Consider the following 21,038-nt stretch of genomic DNA (forward strand, 5'->3'; position numbering starts at 1 on the left):
TACAGAGCTAGGCCTTAGCAGGAGGAGTAGGTGGTTATCTGGGATGGAGGAAGTTCTGTGGTTGATTTTTGGGAGGCTTGGGTGAACGAGTTGGTTTGTGTGTTTTCCCTTCTGTGTTCACCAATCCTCCCTCTGTGTATAATTGACTGTGTGAGTGAATTGCCTTATCCTTTGATTTCTACTCAGTTTCCCTGTGTTTGTTTCCTAGTGTAAGGTTCCTTCCCATATTGGTTTGGGGGAATCCTTTCCCACATTTTTCCTGTGTGCTGCTTGTGTTGTTAGTCAGCGCACACCCTTGTCAGTCCCTGTCAGTAGCAGCTTCACTTGTTCGTTAGGGGTGACCCCTTTAGTCTCCAGTCCCTAGAGTTCTTATAGGGCATTCCTTCTCCCACTTCCCTCTAGGCCTACGGAATCAGTGAGAGAGGAGCTGTTGGGGTCAGGCTTAGCCTGAGTACAGCCGACCCACACCCGTGAGGCAGGGACCGGGATAGCTAGTGGGAGTAGTGCAGGGCGAGATTCCCTACTGCTATTCCTTAGCCCCGTTGCAGCTACCTGGACTGACATAACAGGTAATGCAGTAAATGTGGTGTATCTGGACATGGGTAATGCAGTAGACGTTGTGTATCTGGACATGGGTAATGCAGTAGACGTGGTGTATCTGGACATGGGTAATGCAGTAGACGTTGTGTATCTGGACATGGGTAATGCAATAGACGTTGTGTATCTGGACATGGGTAATGCAGTAGACGTGGTGTATCTGGACATGGGTAATGCAGTAAACGTGGTGTATCTGGACATGGGTAATGCAGTAGACGTGGTGTATCTGGACATGGGTAATGCAGTAGACGTGGTGTATCTGGACATGGGTGATGCAGTAGACGTGGTGTATCTGGACATGGGTAATGCAGTAGACGTTGTGTATCTGGACATGGGTAATGCAGTAGACGTTGTGTATCTGGACATGGGTAATGCAGTAGACGTGGTGTATCTGGACATGGGTAATGCAGTAGACGTGGTGTATCTAGACATGGGTAATGCAGTAGACGTGGTGTATCTGGACATGGGTAATGCAGTAGACGTGGTGTATCTGGACATGGGTAATGCAGTAGACGTGGTGTATCTGGACATGGGTAATGCAGTAGACGTGGTGTATCTGGACATGGGTAATGCAGTAGACGTGGTGTATCTGGACATAGGTAATGCAGTAGACGTGGTGTATCTGGACTTTTCAAAGGCTTTTGATACTGTTCCCCATAAACGGTTGGTATGCAAAATGAGAATGTTGGGACTGGGGGAAAACATATGCATTTGGGTTAGCAACTGGCTCACTGATAGGAAGCAGAGGGTACTTGTTAATGGTAAATATTCAGACTGGGTCACAGTCACCAATGGGGTGCCACAGGGGTCAGTACTGGGTCCTCTCTTGTTTAAAGGGGCTCTATCAGCAAAATCAGATCCCTTTGACCGTGGCGCCGGAGGGGTTAATGCCTCCGATCGGTCCGGGGACCGATCGGAGGCATTAGAGCCGGTTGTCTACTGCTTAACGCAGTAGACAAACGGCGGCTATGGCAGCCGCCCGGCTCCTGGGCGGTCGCCATAGTTACAGACCCGACATGCGCCGTACTATTACAGTGCACGTTGGGAAGGGGTTAATATCTTTATTAATGACCTGGTAGAGGGGTTACAAAGCAGGGTGTCTATATTTGCAAATGATACTAAACTTTGTAGGGTAATTAATAATGAGGAGGATAGTAGAATATTACAAGGGGATCTAAGGAAACTGGAAGCATGAGGGGGGCGGAGACTTGGCAAATGAAGTTTAATGTTGACAAATGTAAAGTAATGCACTTTGGTCAACGTAATAAAATGTATGACTATGTACTTAATAGTAAATTACTGGGTAAGACTGTCAATGAAAAAGACTTAGGGATTTTGGTGGACAGCAAGCTTACCTTTAGTGACCGGAGTCAGGCAGCTGCTGCCAAGGCAAATAAAATTATGGGATGCATCAAAAGAGGTCTAGATTCTCATGACAAGGACATAGTTATGCCTCTATACAAATCACTGGTACGGCCACACTTAGAATATTGTGCGCAATTTTGGGTCACGATATACAAGAAAAACATAAGTGAACTTGTAAAAGTGCAAAGACGGGCAACCAAAATGATTAGGGGAATGGGTGGACTGGAGTACAACGATAGATTAACAAACTTGGGGTTATTCAGTTTAGAGAAAAGACGTCTACAGGGAGATCTAATAACAATGTACAAATACATGAAGGGACAACACAAAGAACTTTCTAAGGATATTTTTATTTCTAGGCCAGTGACAGTGACAAGAGGACATCCTCTACGTCTGGAGGAGAGAAGGTTTCACTAGAAACATAGCAGGGGATTCTTCACAGTAAGAACAGCGAGGCTATGGAACTCTCTGCCCCAGGAAGTGGTGATGGCGGATTCATTAAACAAGTTCAAAGAGGGCCTGGATGCCTTTCTTAAAGAGATTGTACCACTAAAAAAACATATTTTCTATTTACCACATTGGAATAGCCTTAAGAAAGGCTATTTGTCTCCTACCTTGCTCAGTCGCCTCTGGCCCCCTGTTCCATAGAAATACCGTTTTTTACCGGTATGCAAATGAGTTCTCTCGCAGCAATGGGGGCGGGCTGCAGCGCTCAAGCGGCAATGGGGGCGTCTCCACTGCTGCCAGAGAACTCTCTCCAGCGACGCCTCTATCTTCAGCTGCATCCTCCCCTTCTCTCGTCGTCTTCCGTCTGGGTCAACTCTGACACCTGCTCAGTCGGCTCTGCCAGTGAGACACAAGTAGAGCCGACTGCGCATGCTGGCCGGCAGCCATTTTTTCGAGGGCGCAATTGCGCGCACGGTCAGTACGCTCCTCTAATTCTACGCTGAACAGAGCATACTGCGCATGCTCAGTATGGTCTGTACAGACCTCTGATGCGCGAGTGAAGTCATCCAGGCTTCGGAGGGTCTGTACAGACCATACTGAGCATGCGCAGTACGCTCTGTTCGGCGTAGAATTAGAGGAGCGTACTGCAAGTGCGCGCAGTTGCGGCCTCGAATAAAAGGTAGGAGACGAATAGCTTTTCTTAAGGCTATTCCAACGTGGTAAATAAAAAAAATGTTGTTTTAGTGGTAGAATCCCTTTAAAGAGAACAATATTACAGGTTATAGACTATAGAGGACACGTTGATCCAGGGTTTTTATACTGACTGCCAGACTGGAGTCAGGAAGGATTTTTTTCCCCTGAAATAGGGCAATTGGCATGAGCCTCATGGGGTTTTTTTTGCCTTCCCCTGGATCAACATTGTAGGGATTGTAGGGTTATAGGTTGGACTTGATGGACTGACGTCTTCATCCAACCTCATCTACTATATATCTGCACACATTTGACCTTTATGGAAGAGTGTGGCAAGTAGTAAACCATTGTTGAAAGAAAGACATAAGAAGTGCTGTTTGCAGTTTTCCACAAGCCATAGAGGGGACACAGCAAACATGTGGAAGAAGGTGCTCTGGTCAGATGAGACCAGAGTGGAACTTTTTGGCCTAAATGCAAAGTCCTATGTGCGGTGGAAAAGTAACACAGCACATCACCCTGAACACACCATACCCACTGTGAAACATGATGGTGGCAGCATCATACTGTGGGGAGGCTTTTCTTTAGGAACAGGGAAGCTGGTTAGAGCTGATGGAAAGATGGATGGAGCTAAATACAGGGCGATCCTGATCCTTGAGACTGGGAAGGAGATTCACCTTCCAGCGAGACAATGACCCTAAACATACAGCCAGAGCTACAGTGGAATGGTTTAGATCAAAGTATATCCATGTGTTAGAATGGCCCAGTCACAGTCCAGACCTAAATCCCATTGAGCATCTATGACAAGACATGAAATTTGCTGTTTAGGGTCTCCATCCAATCTGGCTGAGTTGAGCTATTTTACAAATAAGAAAAAATCTGCAAAAATCTCAGTCTGTAGATGTGGAAAGCTGGTGGAGACTTATCCCAAAAGACTTGCAGCTGTAATTGCAGCGAAAGGTGGCTCTACAAAGTATTGATATAAGGATAGGGGGCTGAATACTTTTGCACATCACACTTTTCAGATATTTATATGATTAAAATTGTGAAAACCATGTATCATTTTTATTCCACTTCACAATTATCTGCTACTTTGTGTTGTCCATAACTTAAACTCTCAATGCATTGCCATGATGGTTTTTTCCGCAGCACTTATTTGCAGCAAGTTGCTACGTGGGGTCTTAGTCTGAGGATTGGTGAGTGCTGCGACTTTCATTTTCACATGGGAGATGTTATGCAGAGTAATGTAGCAGGCTGTCCTAAGCTAGTGCAGAGCCCCCCCTTTATACTGTGCTAAGTGGACTGCGCATTTTCATTTCTGCCCATTACAGCTTTGGCCTGGTTCACATCTGCGTTCGGTATTCCACTTGGGGACCCCCTGAACAGAATACCGAATGCATTGACAAGCGGTAAGCGATAAAAACACACAGACCCCATAGACCATAATGGAGTCCGTGTGTTTTCCACGCGGTGTCTGCACAGAACATGTGGAGAGAAAAGTACTTCATGAACTTCTTTCCTCTCCGCATGTTCCTTGCGGACACCGTGCGCAAAAACACATGGACCCCATTATAGTCTAGGGGCCCGTGTGCTTTCATGAGCTCACCGCTTGTCAGTGCGTTCAGTATTCTGTTTGTGGGGTCCCCAAACACAGATGTGAACCAGGCCTTATTTGTAGTGCAGACCGTTTGGCTGTTGTTGGATGGTTAAAACAAACTCAGTTTGACACAAGCCATAGAATACCATCCTCTCGTGTCTAAACCACGGCAATGCATCTGTTTTTTAATTACATTGACTGTCTGTATACAGCTGGCCATCCACGTAATGGATCTGATGTGAATGCACCCTTATTCACCTTCAGGCGGGTGCTAGATGAACTAATAACCCAACCCCCACGCCGTCCACCGAGGTTAGAAGTGAACCTGTCGGTGTAGCCTGGTCAGTGCACCCGCCAGACAGAGGTCATGGGGGCGACACACGAGGTGAGGTCGGGGCGGGCATTACACCGAGCGAGTACGTGAGCTTGGAGAAGGGCGGAAGTGCGTACCACAGCCCCCGCCCCCTGACATAAGGAAGCAGCTGACCTGCTGCGCCTCTCAATTGGCTGCCATTCGCTGAGGAGAGAAGACACCGGTGAGCTGTGTGGCTGGTGCAGACTACAACATGAAGGTGTTCGGACTCTTATCCGCCGCGGTGCTGCTGGTACTGAGCGGGGAAAGGGCCGCCGGCTCAGGTAAACGTCTTCGCTGTATGCTCGGTCCTTAGGCCACTGACCCGGGGTTATACATAGAGGGCACTCCTTAGCCATTCTATAGGTCAGCGCTATGTATTTCTAGGTAGCCGGGGCAGGTCATGGTGTTAAGACTCCATTGAAGTGAGGTAGCCATGTTCTAACCCTCTTGGTGTTTCTCCTTCGCCTATCCGGGGATCGGGTTAAGCAGTTACATTGGACAGGCGTAGTTCACCATTATATAATAGGAGCTCCCTATATAATGACATGTTTGTGAGCTTATGTCCAGTGTGTCTATTCCTCAGCAGCTTACACACAGGGCCTGCCATCCTCTTTAGAGTCCACACTTATGGCTGCCGATGGCTTGTTACATTGGGCCTGGTCAAGCAGACTCTCCTATAGTTTAGGCTGAGCTCTCCTCTGTACTGGAGTCTCCATTGGAGATGCCTCTGCAAAAACCACCAGAAGTCCTATATGGAGGCCTCTTCTCTGTGCTGGTTTCAGTATACAAACTGCTCACTCCAATATAGACTGCTGGCCTCCATGGGTAACCACTGTTAGGCCACCCGAATGGTGGAGAGCTCAGCACACGTGAACCCAGCTTTTTTTCAGGAGGATTTTCTCACCCGACATTGTATAGGTTGGACACACTTGACCAAACCTTTACTCATGTGCACTATTACAGTAGTTTGTGAGGCTGAGTTCAAAATCTTTAGTGTGTTTTTCTTGCAATTTGCTATCACAATGGAAAAAGTGAAGCAAACATACTTTCCTTTTATGAGTTCCCTATATTTTATAATACGCGCATGGGTTTTGGCATCAAAGCTTTGCTCAACAAAGCATTGACACATGCGTTGGAGGTCAGTGGGGTCTGCGCACAGACTACTGCCAATTGCCATGCCTGAACTTGGCCCTGAATTCGGCTCACAACTTGAAATGGCACCCTGAGATCAGTTGCTCATTCCCTATACTGTGTTTAGGGGCCAAGTATGTGTTGGGAAATCCCTTATAAGCTATGGCCCCACGCTGTGAGTCGCTGCAGGAAAGACAGCGTTCACGGAGAGTTTGTAGAGCGTTCCTGTGCAAACTTTCTGCCCTTATCATGCATATACAGAAAACGCCAACATTTCGAAGGTATAATTGACTTGCTGTGATTTTCAAAATTGGAGGCCATGTAAATAAACTTGTATGTGTATTTTGTGAATATTCTTATAGCAGTCCGAGTTCTGTCCATAGAGCTGCCTTCATACTGATTACTTTTAGATTTTTACATGCACACAGCTTCATTTGTCACTGAATCTATACCAAAAAGCCTAGTCCATTAGTAGCAGTTTGGTGTACTTGTATACTATAAGGGTGCGTTCTTGTGGTGGGAAGAACTTGTTGACTGAGGCGGAATAATTTTCCAATTAAACAAGAATATACTGTGAAAAATTATCTTAAAAAAAATGTCTAAACCCCCCCCCCCCCAAAAAAAAAAAAAAAAAAAAAAAAAACCTTATCTCATGGCTGCCAGAAAGAGAGAACTATAAAATATAAACCATCTCATCTCATTGCACTCTCACCTTCATGATTCCATCATCTGGTTGTGGATGTTTCTTCTGGCCCTATCTAGTCTAGCTATAAATAAAACTTTGTACATAACTGGTTCTGTGTCTCCTGCAAGTTTCCCAAAATTACAAAATCTGTCCTCTGACTCCTTGCCATATAAATTCAATTATATGAAAAGTCTCTCCGGTACTTCTGGCAAATCCACCAAATCTGTTTTATCCTCCCCATTTAGACTAGTCTTTTAATCCCATTTTAATCAAACTATTAAGTGTATAGTACAATCTCTGTATAATTCATACCCTGCGTGACATTGAGATGAGATTTTCTCACATTAGTTTCCACAGTATTTTTTCTTCATAACTCACTTCTTCACATTATTTTTTATCAGACTCTCAATTTACTTATTTGTGAATTTAGTATCTATTAAACAATTTCTCTCACTATGTTAACCATCAATGAAATCATCTCCTATATGAAAATCTTTTTATCTAATGTGCTATCTGTATTACTTAGCATTTGCTATGTATACACAGGCTTTTTTTTCCAGAATTCAGTGCTGCTGAAGGGTCATACCTTTCTCTACTCTAAGTCTTTTGTGTTCTGCTGTATGTTACCAGGTAGAAGCTGATTTTTAAGTGACTTATAAGACTGTTGGACGGTTGGGTTTCTGCCATTTTTATACTGAAGCCTGCGGAGAGAAGCCCTCCGTGCAGGACTTTTCTCCACTGGTTTTCGGCGGTGACACAGATGAGAACCTAGCCTTCTTTCTTCTGTTGCACTTGTTACTTAATGAAATCTTCTCATTCTGTGACCTGGATTTCTATAGGTCTGCATGTGATTTCTTTCCCTCGGACTCTTATGAAATGAAATTTGGAGGACAGTAAGCCTATTGGCCTGTTAATAATCCTCTTTAAAATGTTTGGCTGCCCTGGGACATGGCATGTGATTCCAGCTCTACATCTCAATAGCCTGCATTCTTCAGCAGCGCTGGCCTCACTACACCACTTATTAACTGAGCTGTTTATTCCTAGCAATATCTTACTAGGGTCTACAAATGCATATGTCAGCAGTAGTGTAACAAACCTGCACCTTCTAGAACTGGCCAGCCATATCTTAGTAACGGTAATGTCCATCATAGTATAATAGCAATGAACATTAATCGGTCATAGACTAATTGTGCCCGTTCCCATTGACAATAATGTAAACACCATGGAAGCTAGCTTCTGAAGCATTTATCAAAGGTGAGGTGGGCACTTCAGATATATCTTTGGTAGTACATTGCCTAGAAATTTACATATGTTGCAAAGATTGAAGTACTAGCTGCAGATGAATTGAAAAGCTCACTAGTGAGAAAAAAAAAAAGTTGGGATGTTTTATATTTAGCATGAACTTCTACATATTAAAGGGGTTGTCCAAGGTAATCCCTTTTTGGAAAACTGGCCAGGGAAGGTCAAAAACTCAGCTATGCTGTCTTGTTCCCAATGCTTTGGTGTCTCCCACCATGTCTGGTCCTGTTGCTCCAGGTTGTTCTTTTGGCAGAAGTCCCCACTACACAAGGACACAGGATGTCATAGGTGGCGTATGAGAGTGATGTCTTGGGTTTTTCATTAGGCCACTAATGGGCTTCAGCAGTGAAGGGTTATACCAGAAATACAAGACCCTGGAACATCAGGACCAGACTGCATTGGGGACAGGTGAGCATGGGTGTGTTAGTTTAACTAGTGTTATCACTAGTAATTTAATCTTGGCAGCATATGGAAGCTGATAATTTCTGGGTGGTACGGAGATACAGCCATTTGAAGAGACCAGAGATCACTTAGTAAATGCTTCAGTTCTGCATATTCACAATACAACTGTGTATAGACTTTTCTTTGTAAAAGCTCTGAGAGTTGCTAGGGGTAATCCTATCCTACTAATATTATAAGTGTGAAAGTTTATGTGTTTGGATGTTTGTGAGTTTGGATGTTTGTTCCTCAATCATGCTAAAACGCCTGGACGGATTTGCGTGCAATTTTCCACAAACATAGTTTTCCCTTAGGATTGAGTCACAGGCTACTTTTGGTGCCACTAAACAACATGGCTTCCTAGCAGGAGACTCACAAAAGCAGGACTCCTAGCCCCAGCTATAGACTCACACACACTGCCTGGCATTTCCTGTCTGCACACTCCTTACTGTCACCTCAGGAGTAGCCACTCTACTCACTCACATTTACATATAGCTTTCCACTATAGAACACATCACATTGTCTGTATCACCACATACACAATACAACACATCACATTGTCTGACACAATACAACACATCACATTGTCTGTATCACGACTGACACAATACAACACATCACATCACATTTGCTAGCCCACCAAACTTTTTAAAGCACTTTTACAGTTTCACACGTCTGTGTCCGCCCAATTCTCAAATCACCGCAGATGAAGTCGCGGGTAAAAGCTAGTGTTTTATAATATAAAAAATGAATTTAGATAGGTAATAAAGTATATTACACAAAATGAACCCTCCTGACACCTCAGTGGGGAAACAGGTGCATTGGTGGTTCATTCTGCCCATGGTGGTATATTTCTGCTATTGTAGTAGCAAATAACTGAATATATATATATATATATATATATATATATATATATATATTTTTTTTTTTTTTTTTTGATCTCTCCAAATGTGGACCTATACCTAAGGCTTATACACATAACTACCCAGTGCTAGCAGTGTCTGACATCCCTTGAAAAGGCATGTGTTTATATGGCTTGTGTAAAGGGGCTTGCGATAACTGACATATTCCCTTTGTAATGGAAGCTGTTTTATTAGCAAAAGCACTGTGCGGTGTTAATCTCTATACAGCAGCAGTGACTTCTGAGTGTATATGCTGCCAGCACACGGGCAATGATTGTTCCTAAGAACTTTTCTCCAACACTGACCTGCACTGTAGAAAGAATTTTCTATACATGGAGTACAAATGTGCTAAAGTTTTACATCAAAGGAAAGGTCCTAAATCTACTTGTTACACACCTGTACAGATAATTGTGTGATGTAGATCCTTGCATCTTTCAGGTATTCCTATTATAATGCGCGGCCAAAGTTTTTTGCAGGTTTTTTTTTTTGCTATTTTCCTCCAACAGCTAAAACTGAGGCCTCTGCTGCATCATTTTTGCCTGGCTTTGCAATGTTGACCTTAATCATTCTAGTTCTTTCTTTACAGGTGAATAGTATTGGCTGTCTTGCACACCTAGCTGTTAGGTATTTTGACTAACTGCTAGAGGTGTATAGACACATTCACAGTTCACTGTAGTGTTATGAGCACGCTAATATTGAAAGTTGTTTCATTGGTCTGAAGGCATTACATATTCTATGATCGTACCATATCAAAGGGGCTCTATAATTAGGAAAAGACATTTTTAACTAAGCATATACTTGCATAGCCTTTAGAAAGACTATTCCACACATACCTTTTGTATGTTAATCCCCTCAGTAGTTTTTGAATGAGCCTATTTTCATATGCTAATTAGCCTCCAGCGAGCACCCCGGAAGTCTCATCGAGCATGGTCTCTCTCCTGTGTGTACAGTACAGGCTGCTGATCTCGCTGTTCTCATACACAACGGAGAGGAGAGCTCACTGAGAACTTCCTGTGCTTGCTGGGGCCTAATTAGCATATGGATAAAAACTGGCTCATTCAAAAACTACTGAGGCACCTTACATACAAAAGGTACATGCGGAATAACCTTTCTAAAGGCTATACAAGTATGTGCTTAGTTAAAAATGACTTTTCCAATGATAGAGCCCCTTTAAGTACTTTTAGGAAGTAAAGATACATGTGCAGCAACACAGAAATGATATTGGAGGACTGGAAAGCCTTCAGTGAGTGGACATAGAATTTCTGCATTATTTTTCTTGTCCCAAATCCTGTTACATAACTGTCAATTAGAAGCTTGAGGTATCCATTTCCAGTCTTGCTACTCCAGGTAATGTGCTTATCAATGGCCATAATGGTGACTTGAGTTAATACTTCACCAGACTCCATATATCATTTAACTGGATACTGTTGATGTTAGTTGAAATGAGCTTAAAGGTCACTGGAGCTGTAGTACATGATGCAGGTTCAGTGATCTGGCAAGTCTTTGCAGGACTTGTAACAAAGTTGTTAATCAGTGAAATGTTGGTCTACATATCTCCAGTATAAGAGGCTTGGGTTCACTGGTCTAGGTTGGCACTGTCATGTTAAATGTTCCATTGGGGTGGTTGATGGAGAAAGGGCTGTTATTATGCTTAAAATAGAAAGGCATGTGGTTACCTTGTTTATGCACTTATGAGCAAGAGGTTTGGTCACAGCAATATTGAACTTGCATGACTGTAACCTGGTATTACACATGTTATTTATATCCACTACATATGAAGAATAATGGCAGAAGGTCCAAATAGTCCCTTTGACAATCACCAGAGTAGTCGTTTTATGGGAATGAGGCAATAGTGCATGAACACTGCTCCATTCATTTCTTTGGGACTTTAGTGATAATTGGGGTACAGCATGTGGTCTTTCCCATAGAAGTTAGAGGACTTTTCACCGGCACAATTGGAACGGTCTCTAGCCACAGTTAGTTTAGGTGCTTGATGTACTACTTAAAAAGGTTTTCTGGGCTGAAAATTTTTATAATAAAGTCTTAGTGCTTGTATTGGGTTAATAAGTACACCCATATACCTTTAACAGTGTTTGGAGTGATTTCTGGGTGATTGTCAGCTGCTGGCATTCTCCACATTTGTTTTCAAGGTTTGCTTCCTTTGTAGTTTCTACACTAGTTCCCTCTCTCAACCCCCTCCTCTCTCTGTTACCCTCCCCCTCCCTGTCTGGCTAGACTAGCCCCTCCCTTTCTTCCCTGTGTCCCTTGCAATCCTGCCCATTACTAGCCTCTTACATTCCCTGTCTCCCTAGCTAACCTATTCTGCCCACTGCTAGCACAGGAAGAGGGGAGGAGCCGTTCCTAGACACCAGAAGGCTTGACAAGTATTGATGGGGATATGGCAGGGGGAGGGGAAAGTAATGGTCACACTCCGTTTCAGAAGCAGTGTAATGGAATGTCGCCAGGGTAGTAACAGATTTATTTTTATTTTTTGATTGAAGTAAATTGGAAGTTAGGCAGGGGAAGAGGGTCTAGTTTAGGGGTTAATTCTTAGTTTATCCTGCTCAACAACTCTTTTAAGCTCCTTGTTGTCATTAGTTGCTACTGGAGTTTTCTCCATTGTAAGTAATGTTGTTTTTCCACAGCAGGACTTTGCCGCACAACTCTGAAATAGGGTCAACACTAGGCCTCGGGTAGAGTTTAGAGCTGGCATGCTAATGCCTGCACAAATGTATTGTTAATTGGAGATCTGATATGGCTTTTGTTGATGTGAGAATAATGGAGCCTAATTTTATCAGGCCCTAAAAATAGCCAGGTATTTTTACTGCTCACATTATTGATTTTACGGTAAGTCATTCACTTTTGACTGCTGTGACGCAAGAGGCACCTAACAGGTATATCTGTATAGTAAAGAATGTAGCCTTCCATTAAATTTGTAAGGAGACAATTATATGGCAGAATGTCTTAGACCTCATCATTCAGTGTCACCTTATAATCCTAGCTTTAAAGAGGACCTTTAATTAATTCAAAGTCCAGTTCTTTACACTAATTAATAGTAACTCTATCGATTCCAGCACAGTTGGAATTTTTTCTCTAGTCCCCACTGTTCCAGAGTAATGAATGCCATTAGTTTTGGTGCCTGATATGCTATTTAGTCTCTGTACTGTCAGGAGGGTGGTGTCAGGTACGAGCCGACAAGGGGTGTAATTCTGACTCTGGTTGTCTCCCATTGGAGCTCTGAATCGCACCCCTTGCCTGACATTAGAGCTTAGATAACACATTAGGCACCAAAACTAACTATCTTTTATTATGGAAAAATGGGGCTATAGAGAATTCAACTGCGCTGGAATCGGTATATTAGCACCTATTAGCAAATACTAAGAACTTTAATTGGTGGAAGTGGTGTATTGCTAGGTCATGGATTGAGGGGCAATCTATAAAACTGCTTGCACTGGAATATTCATCCAATAATATGAATACTGTACCACCATATCGTGATCCTTGCAACAATGCATGCTGATTCAGACAATAGTCTTCCTTAGATGGATTGCTGAGACATCCTCCAGTATAGCATACATTTTTGAATAGTTTTATTCTGAATTAGTTATCAGTGGTTAACCAGTTCTGAAAACAATTGCTAGAGAAAAGTGGCTGCGATTCTCTGCAGAATGTCGGTGTTGAAATGACTGTAAGAATCCAGGTTTTCACAATAATGTACAGATGTGGGGGACAGAAGCTATTCAGGTAGCACGTGGCTCCAGTGCGCTCTGCCCGATTGGTCAAAGCATCAGTTTCTCCATTTCGTGCCTTTTTAGAAGGTACCGGTTTTGTTGCTTTATATAAGGGACATAAAAAATAACCTGTTGTCCCAACCTTTGTGCAGAGTGACACTGCCTTGAAATCTAGCAGTGAGTAAGATTGTTTTGTTTTTTTTTTACATGCCTAGTACCTTGCCTCAGACTGTAGCCAGTTCTGTTGGCTGTATGCGCACACTTGATACAGATTAGCTTGCTGTTCTGGGTAGTGGCTGTTCAGTGTAGGGTGAAGGTGACATTGAGATGTGAGTCATATGACTCAGCATTTCCATTGTGATTGGATGTGACATGCTGTTTGTTCTGTGCTGTGTAGAAAGTGCAGGCAAAGCACTACAAACTAAAACCTCCTTTCCATAGTCTCCTGGTTTAAATCTCGCGTAACATGCTTATCATGCTGTCAGTCTCGTGCAAATCTTTCACATGACCCACATATATGTAAAAATATTTGTTTTGTTTTTTATTCAGCTATAATGTGCCATGAAAACAGCTTATAGCAGTTGAACTGAGTACATAGAAGGCATATGCTCAGGGCTGTTTAATACTGCATGGTGCAAAAATGGTTGTGTTTAGCTTGCTAGCCACTAAATTGAAATCTTGCTATAGTTGGCGAGTGTTTGTGGCATAAAAGGTAATAAATAACTTTTATGCCTAACACTTTGGCTGGCAGGGTAGTTGAGCATGAGCTCATAGAAGTGTATGATCCCATCTTCCACTGACCTCACCACCCTCAAGAGAGCAAAGAAAGCACCTTTGACAGCTGAAATATTGATCACTGGGAGTCAAAGCACCCGTACCCCAATGAAAGCTTCTGAGATGACTCTGTATTGTCAAGTTTTCTTGAACGTTATGCTGGGTATACACATTCTCTCTCATGAATGCAGCTGTCATGATTTCAAAAGCCTGAGCTTTTTATTTGTGGAGCAGCAAGTCATTGCTAGAGGCTCAGTTCAATATAGATAATTGTATGGTAAAGCTGGGCAAGATAACTGTTAAGCAAATGCTCTGGAATATAAAGTACTGTTAAGTAGATGATAATGTGGCATGCTTTGTTGCTTAACATTAGTCCAAAACATCAAGATTGTTGACTTGCATATAATACTAGCAGAAGGACCCGACTTATGTAGTGGCCCCATAAGAATAGGTTGGTTGCTATGGAAACCTGGTGTAAAGTTGTGTGTATGTGAAGACTGAAGAACCTTCGAGTTTCCACTGGTCTATAAGCATCATGTGTATTTCAGTTTGTATATCGGTTGTGGAAAAACCTGTGATCGGTTGTTATGGAAACCTGGAGTAAAGCCGTGTGCGACATCCACAGTACCCTGCCCCTTCAAAGCTGACCTACAGCAGTGAAGAAAAATGGCTGGTTTGTTATGGAAACCTGAAATAAAGCTGTGCACATGTGGAGACTAAGTGCCTGTGAGCATCTATTGGCTATAAGGGACATGTGACAGTGTGTATGGCAGTTGGAATATGAGTGAAAGACTTGCAGGCTTCTATTGGGTAAATTTTTTTGGAAATTCTGTATCTCAGCAATGGTACATCCTAGACAGCTGAGACCCAGTCTAAAACCTTCCTGGTCACCTGATGTACCTGTGTGCCAAATTTGGTGGTGATCTGTCCAGTCGTTTGGTTGCGTGTAAAGAACAGGCAGAAACTCATTTTTATGAGATTTAGCAGCTAGCAATTTGAGCTCCATATTACAGTATGTCATATAGATTAATACCCATTTTCTTAAATGCAAAAATGGCCTTTGTCACTTTCTCATTGCATTTAAACCCGAAATGTATGTAAACTTTTCCAAGAGCTCACACATCCCCCCCCCCCCCCCCCCCCATTTTCCTCAGTCCTCTTTTGCATTGAGTGACTGCAGCAGGAGCCTCTCCTTTAAAACACACAGAGGGATTATGAAATGGCCTAAATGATAAACTTTTGTCCCTGGCATCCAGATTCACCACAGCTTTCATTCTGCTGTGATTTGTTGCCGTGGCCAGCAAAGTCCATTCTTTTAGACACTTTTTATATATCTGCTGCAGAGACTAATCTGCTAAACCTCCCAACCCAGCAGTTTACCACTGGTAGCTTAGCTGGAAATGAGCCTCCTCCTGTGTACGTACGCATAGATAGATGGATGGATAGGTCCGATGCTGCCTGGTTTTCTTTTTTTTTTTTTTTGTACAGATATAAGTATGGTATAATGGTTTTTTGTGTCCTTCAAAAAAAACAGCTTTTTTTTTTTTTTTTTTCTCCCAACTGTTTATGGAAACAGGTGGCCATTTGTGTTTTTTAAAAAATTTATTTTTTTTGTTTTTAGCATCAGACTGAATGTGCCAATATTCTGTAGCACTTTACAGAAATTGTGATTGTATCGTGTTTTTGATAAACAGGTTTATATGCGCTTTGCTTTAGTTTATTTGGCTTAGTGAGTTGTACGGTTCATATTAAGACTGCTGGCTATGTGTAGTCTAGTGTAGTTTGTGCTAAGTTTATCCTTTTTCTGGTAAAGCATCTTATTTGTAGGGTTATGTTTGTAGTGTACCTGACAAAGGTCAACAGCTGAATGCCTGTCCACACCATCTACTTGTACACATAGCTGTTCAAAATGTCAGCCAGCGTGTGTAGTAAAGGGCAGTGTCTGCTCTGATACTGGACCCTGCTGCATCTGTTAGGCTGTATATTTAGTCCTGAAGTGTTTTCTAAGTAGCCTTGTTTTAGAGATAAATGAATCTGATTTTGTGTAACCACTTACAAAAGAAGTAAAATCCAAGGGCTGAGGTTTATGGAGAATCTTTGAAATACAGATTCATCCATATTGCATCAGTCTGGCTGCCATAATGTGTATGGCCAGAGCCAGCCTCTAAGCGGAGGCTTTACTTTCAGAAGGTAAATATGCAATGACCAGACACTTCCTGAAGACTCAGGCCCCTATCATTGTACCGCACCGACTGTGGGACCTATGTCTGTGGCGCTGCATTTGTGTAGTGGAAAATATTGCGTAATTTTTGTTGGAATTGCTGTGTCATGGACAAAAAAAAGATTGCAAGAGGCATGTCTCGGTTAGGTGACTGTTTAACTGCTGTCATAAAACAAGTTGGGCCATTTTCACAGTTACTTTTAAGCCATAACAGGAGTCTTTCCATTATACAATTTCTTCATTATTGATTTGAGCTTAGAAAATGTAAAATAATCAGCGACTGTGCTAGGTCTTAGTCGGTATTCATGTGGGATTTGATTTATAAACGTTGCACATATGAATATAGACTGAATTGTCAGTAGTGCTGGCTTATTGCTCTGCAATCTCCTATCTGGCCTGACGGTAATCTGTTAATTATGCCTTGTCCTATTTAGCAGCGTGCAGCCTAATTAGCTAATGGGGGTTCAAGCTCATTAACTACTTGCTCCATAAAAATGTCATAAAAGAATTCTTCACTTACCTATGCAAATGTGCCAGATGCGGTAACATGTTGGAGGGATAGGATGTAACTTTATTCAGGTAGCGTTGTGACTCCTCTAGCTTTGCATGTCTTACTGTTTTTGCTTAACCTTCTCACTCGTACCCTACAGCCGGGTTCATTAAATCTCCACTCTCAGAGGTCAGACTAACTGGAGAGTCTGTGGCGCTACACTGTGAGGCCATCGGCCGCCCAATGCCAGAGATACAGTGGTGGTTTGAGGCAGACTATAGCAATGAGAGCTTTTCTCAGCTGTGGGATGGAGCACGAGAAGATCGTGTACAGATGAATGCAACCTATGTCTTCCATGCTGCAAGTACACTCAATCTCTTCAGTCTGAACCCCGAAGATTCTGGGACTTATGAGTGCCGTGCCAGCAACGATCCGGATCGCAACCATTTGACAAAGAGTCCTCGCATCAAGTGGATTCGTTCACAGGCCAATGTTATTGTCTTAGACCGTGAGTTGGAAACCAGATTCTGAAGAATCCCTGTGATGTCTTGAAGACCCACTCCCTCCACTTAGTGTTGTAGTCCTGATTTTAGCTGCCTCCTTGAAAATGCTTGGTTTCCCTAATGTTGGCTTTGATCCAAGGCACCACTCGCACAATGTGATGTTCTTCCCATCCTTTTCCTCTCCTAACAGGATTTGCTGGTGCCACTCTGTTGGAGTTCCTTTGCTGGACCTCGCATCCTTCCCTTTGCACCATCCTTGTTTGTTTGGTATACCTAGATAACTTGTTACTTGAACATTGAGATGCTGTTAAAACCAGACTGGTTGGTATGTCCGATTAAGACAGCTGATCCAGCTCATTAAATACATTACAAAGCTGACTATAAAGCTCACGTATGAAAGCTCTGCAGCCTTCCCAACATCTGGATCCTTCCTACGTCTGTTCTGTGAATATTGTTCTGTAGACTATCCTCTGTATTGAAACCACGCTAAGTTTTAGTGCTGTACCTAACCTTTAGCACTGCCATCCCTTCTGTAGTAGCTAGATTAGCCAATGTGTCTTCTCCTGAATGTTGTACCTGACAAGTACACCACAAGTTTACCCTGTTTCCTTCTATTCTTCCCAGTTTCAAGTAGTGTGTTAATGGTACTGGAATTGGGTCAAAGGGGTTGTACCATGATGGACAGTGGGTAAGTATCTGATTGCTGGGGGCCCAAATGCTGGATCCTCCAGTGATCGGATGGACCTGGGACTGAAAGTTGCCTTAAAGCCTCCCTGTGGATAGAGCTCTATTGTGCTTGTGTGACTAATCTCGGGCAGCGCCCACAGCACCATAGAAACAAATGGCATGTCAGTCACGCAAGCGTACTAGCACTTCATTCACAAGGAGGTCTTAGTGGGACTTTTTTGGTCCTCTGTCCTCCTGATTACTGGGGACTCAGCAGTTGAGTCCCCAGCAATTGCAAAAACTTATTCCCTCTCCTGTGGATGCCCTTTAAGTATTGAACAGCAGGGGGCATTGGTATACCTGCACCAGAATACAATTACTTGACAGGTTTCTGTTCTGGCAACTTGTCTTTATTTTTCATACGAGAGTGCTAGTCTTATTACTACTTTGTAATGTCTATATTGGTAATATATGGTGACAAACTATAGTGTAAGTGTAGATGGGTGTTATATAAAAAGTGTGAGCCATTTGTAATGTAATTTTTTTTTTCCACAGATCCTCGCATTAAAACAAGCTCCCCAGATGGGCTTGATGGAGAAATATTAATGTGCAATCTGACAGACCCGTCTTTTCAAATTTCTGGGCACCAGTGGCTTAAGGGGCTTAAGCTTGTCCATGAAGACAAAGAGGATTCTCAGATTACAACCTATAAGTAAGTATGAGTGCTGCATTTATACACATACATACACACACTCTACAACAAACCCCTATGTGACAGTCCCCAGTTCCTAGCTCCTACCCTATATCATTCCCTTCTGTCTTGCAGCCATGTGGTCTGTAGTGGTCCTTGTAATCCTCAAGGTGCACAGTCCTTAAAGTGTTTGGAAAAGCCTTCCTATGTGGTCTAAGGTATTAACAAGATCAGAAATTCTCAAACTTATTGCCTTCTCAGTCTATAGGAAGCACTCATTAAATTGGTCCCTAAGCCTCAAAAGAACCGAGACAAATATCAACTCTTTAAAAAAAAATGAATAAAAATACTGCAAAATTGCCAAAAATATACACTTATGTTGAAGCAAATGATATATATAATCTTCCATATGGCTCAGAATGGAATTCTACTGAATATTTCAACATCTGCCTAGACTTTGTATTGCTGCCTATGGCCATGAATATGCTGTGAAGCACATCAGTAAATGCTGAAGGGGAAGCTCATGTAAGCTGAAAAACCAACCTCCCAATCATGTACACAAGATGATAAAATGCATACTATCCAATAGCCTTATTTCAATAAAGTGGCATCACACTCAATGTAAACAGTCTTTAAGGCGTTTAACCCCTTGGCGACCTATGAGGTACTATTACCTCATGGATGTCTGGTGCTTAAGGACCAATGAGGTAATAGTACCTCATGGATGTAAACAAACCCCGCAGCGCAGTGCGGGCGTTCTTGGAGCGGGTGTTAGTTGTATCTGACAACTAACAGCCTGCTCCATCACCCTCCATCAGACATGAGTGCCGATTTTGGGTTTTAACCCGTTGATTGCCGTGATCAAACATGATCACGGCAAACAGGTTGCCCGATCTTGTGGGGGTCCCCAGCACCCCCCGCTGCGAGATCGGGGGGTGCTGGTATCCCTACTATGTAGCCAGGGGTCTGATTAGTCACCCCTGGCAGCCCTGAGTCCCACTTACCTTTGTATCCTGGCCGATGATCTCCTGAAGCTGAGTGTCCCGTCCGTACGACTCACTTCCTGTTTGCAGAGTGATAACGTGCAGGCTGTCGCTGCAGCCTGTGTCTCACTCTATGATAGAGAATCAGTGATGCAATCATCACTCATTCAAGTGTCCCATAGGGACACATGAAAAAGTTTAAAAAAAAGTGGAAAAAAAAAAGTGTTTGCAAACAATTAATAAAGTTATAAAGCCCCAAAAACCCTTTTTTTCTATAGAAAATGAATTATATTAAAAAAAACCTAAAAATTAATAAAAACAATACATATTTGGTATCACCGCGTCCGTAACAATCTGTACAATAAAACTGAAACAATATTTAATGTACACGGTAAATGACGGAAAAAAAACCCGGAAAAAACCCGCTGGAAGTAGTGATTTTTTTGCTATCTCACCTTACAGAATGTGCTATAAAAAGTGATCAAAAAGTCAAATGCACCTCACAACAGTACCAATAAAAAGCACACATTGTCCCGCAAAAAATAAGCCCCCAACCAACACTGTCAACCAAAAAATAAAAATGTTACGCCTCTCAGAAGATGGCGATGCAAAAAACATTGATTTATGTCCCCAAATATGTTTTTATTCTGCAGAATTAGTATTGCATAAAAAAATAATATAAATGAGGTATCGCCGTAACCGTACCAACCCGCAGAATAAAGATATGTTACTTATACTGTACGCTGCATGGCGAAAAATTTAAAAGGTAAAACGCAATACCGGAATTTTATTTTTTTTTATCCAGCAAAAAAAGAGTTAATAAAATGTAGTCAGTAAGTTGTAGGCACCAAAAAATGGTGCCATTACAAAATACATCGCATCCCGCAAACAACAAGCCCTTATATGGCCACGTCACCAGAAAAATAAAGAAAATATAGCATCTAATAATGCAAGAACAAAAGCCCGCAAAAATCACCAAATTATTAGAACACAACTGGCTGCGTCAGGAAGGGAATATATAAGCGGTGCGAGTGAATATCAGGGGACACCCCATGTTTACAGCTTATGAGCGAAAAGACACCAGAAGTGACCCCCAAAGTGACCCCCAGAGTGACTCCCCCAATTATAGGAGCTACTGGGACATAGTAGGGAATGTGGTGTTCCCAATGTCCTCCGCACCGCTTATATATTCCCTCTTCGCCATCCACAGTGCAGTCACGTTCGGGATACTAATACTCACTACACCCCCTGATAAATTTTTTGAGGGGTGCAGTTTTCAAACTGGGGTCACTCCTTTGGGGAATCCACTTTTCCGGTACCCTACAGGCTCTACAAACATGACATGGCGTCCAGATACCAAACATCTGACTCTGTGCTCCAAAAGCCACATTGCGCTCCTTCCCTTCTGCGCCCTGCTGTGTGCCCAAACTGCAGTTTATGCCACATGTATGACACTGGTGTAACCGGGATAATGTA

At 42.6% G+C, this 21,038-nt stretch overlaps 1 protein-coding gene across 3 annotated transcripts in view; it reads left to right on the forward strand.

The window, feature by feature from the left end:
• The first annotated feature begins 5,169 nt into the window (after positions 1–5,169).
• BSG (basigin (Ok blood group)) overlaps positions 5,170–21,038 on the forward strand; it is a 115,222-nt gene continuing 99,353 nt past the window's right edge. The window contains exons 1-3 of one of the 3 annotated variants that reach the window (XM_075281544.1): positions 5,170–5,329; positions 16,880–17,227; positions 18,444–18,600. In XM_075281544.1, coding sequence (XP_075137645.1) covers positions 5,260–5,329; positions 16,880–17,227; positions 18,444–18,600 — 575 coding nt within the window. In that variant the 5' untranslated portion in view covers positions 5,170–5,259. The remainder of the gene's footprint in view (positions 5,330–16,879; positions 17,228–18,443; positions 18,601–21,038) is intronic. The other 2 variants (XM_075281564.1, XM_075281555.1) reach the window with 2 other exon arrangements.

The sequence above is a fragment of the Leptodactylus fuscus genome, chromosome 1, assembly GCF_031893055.1.
Source record: "Leptodactylus fuscus isolate aLepFus1 chromosome 1, aLepFus1.hap2, whole genome shotgun sequence".
In the NCBI taxonomy this organism is placed as follows: domain Eukaryota; kingdom Metazoa; phylum Chordata; class Amphibia; order Anura; family Leptodactylidae; genus Leptodactylus; species Leptodactylus fuscus.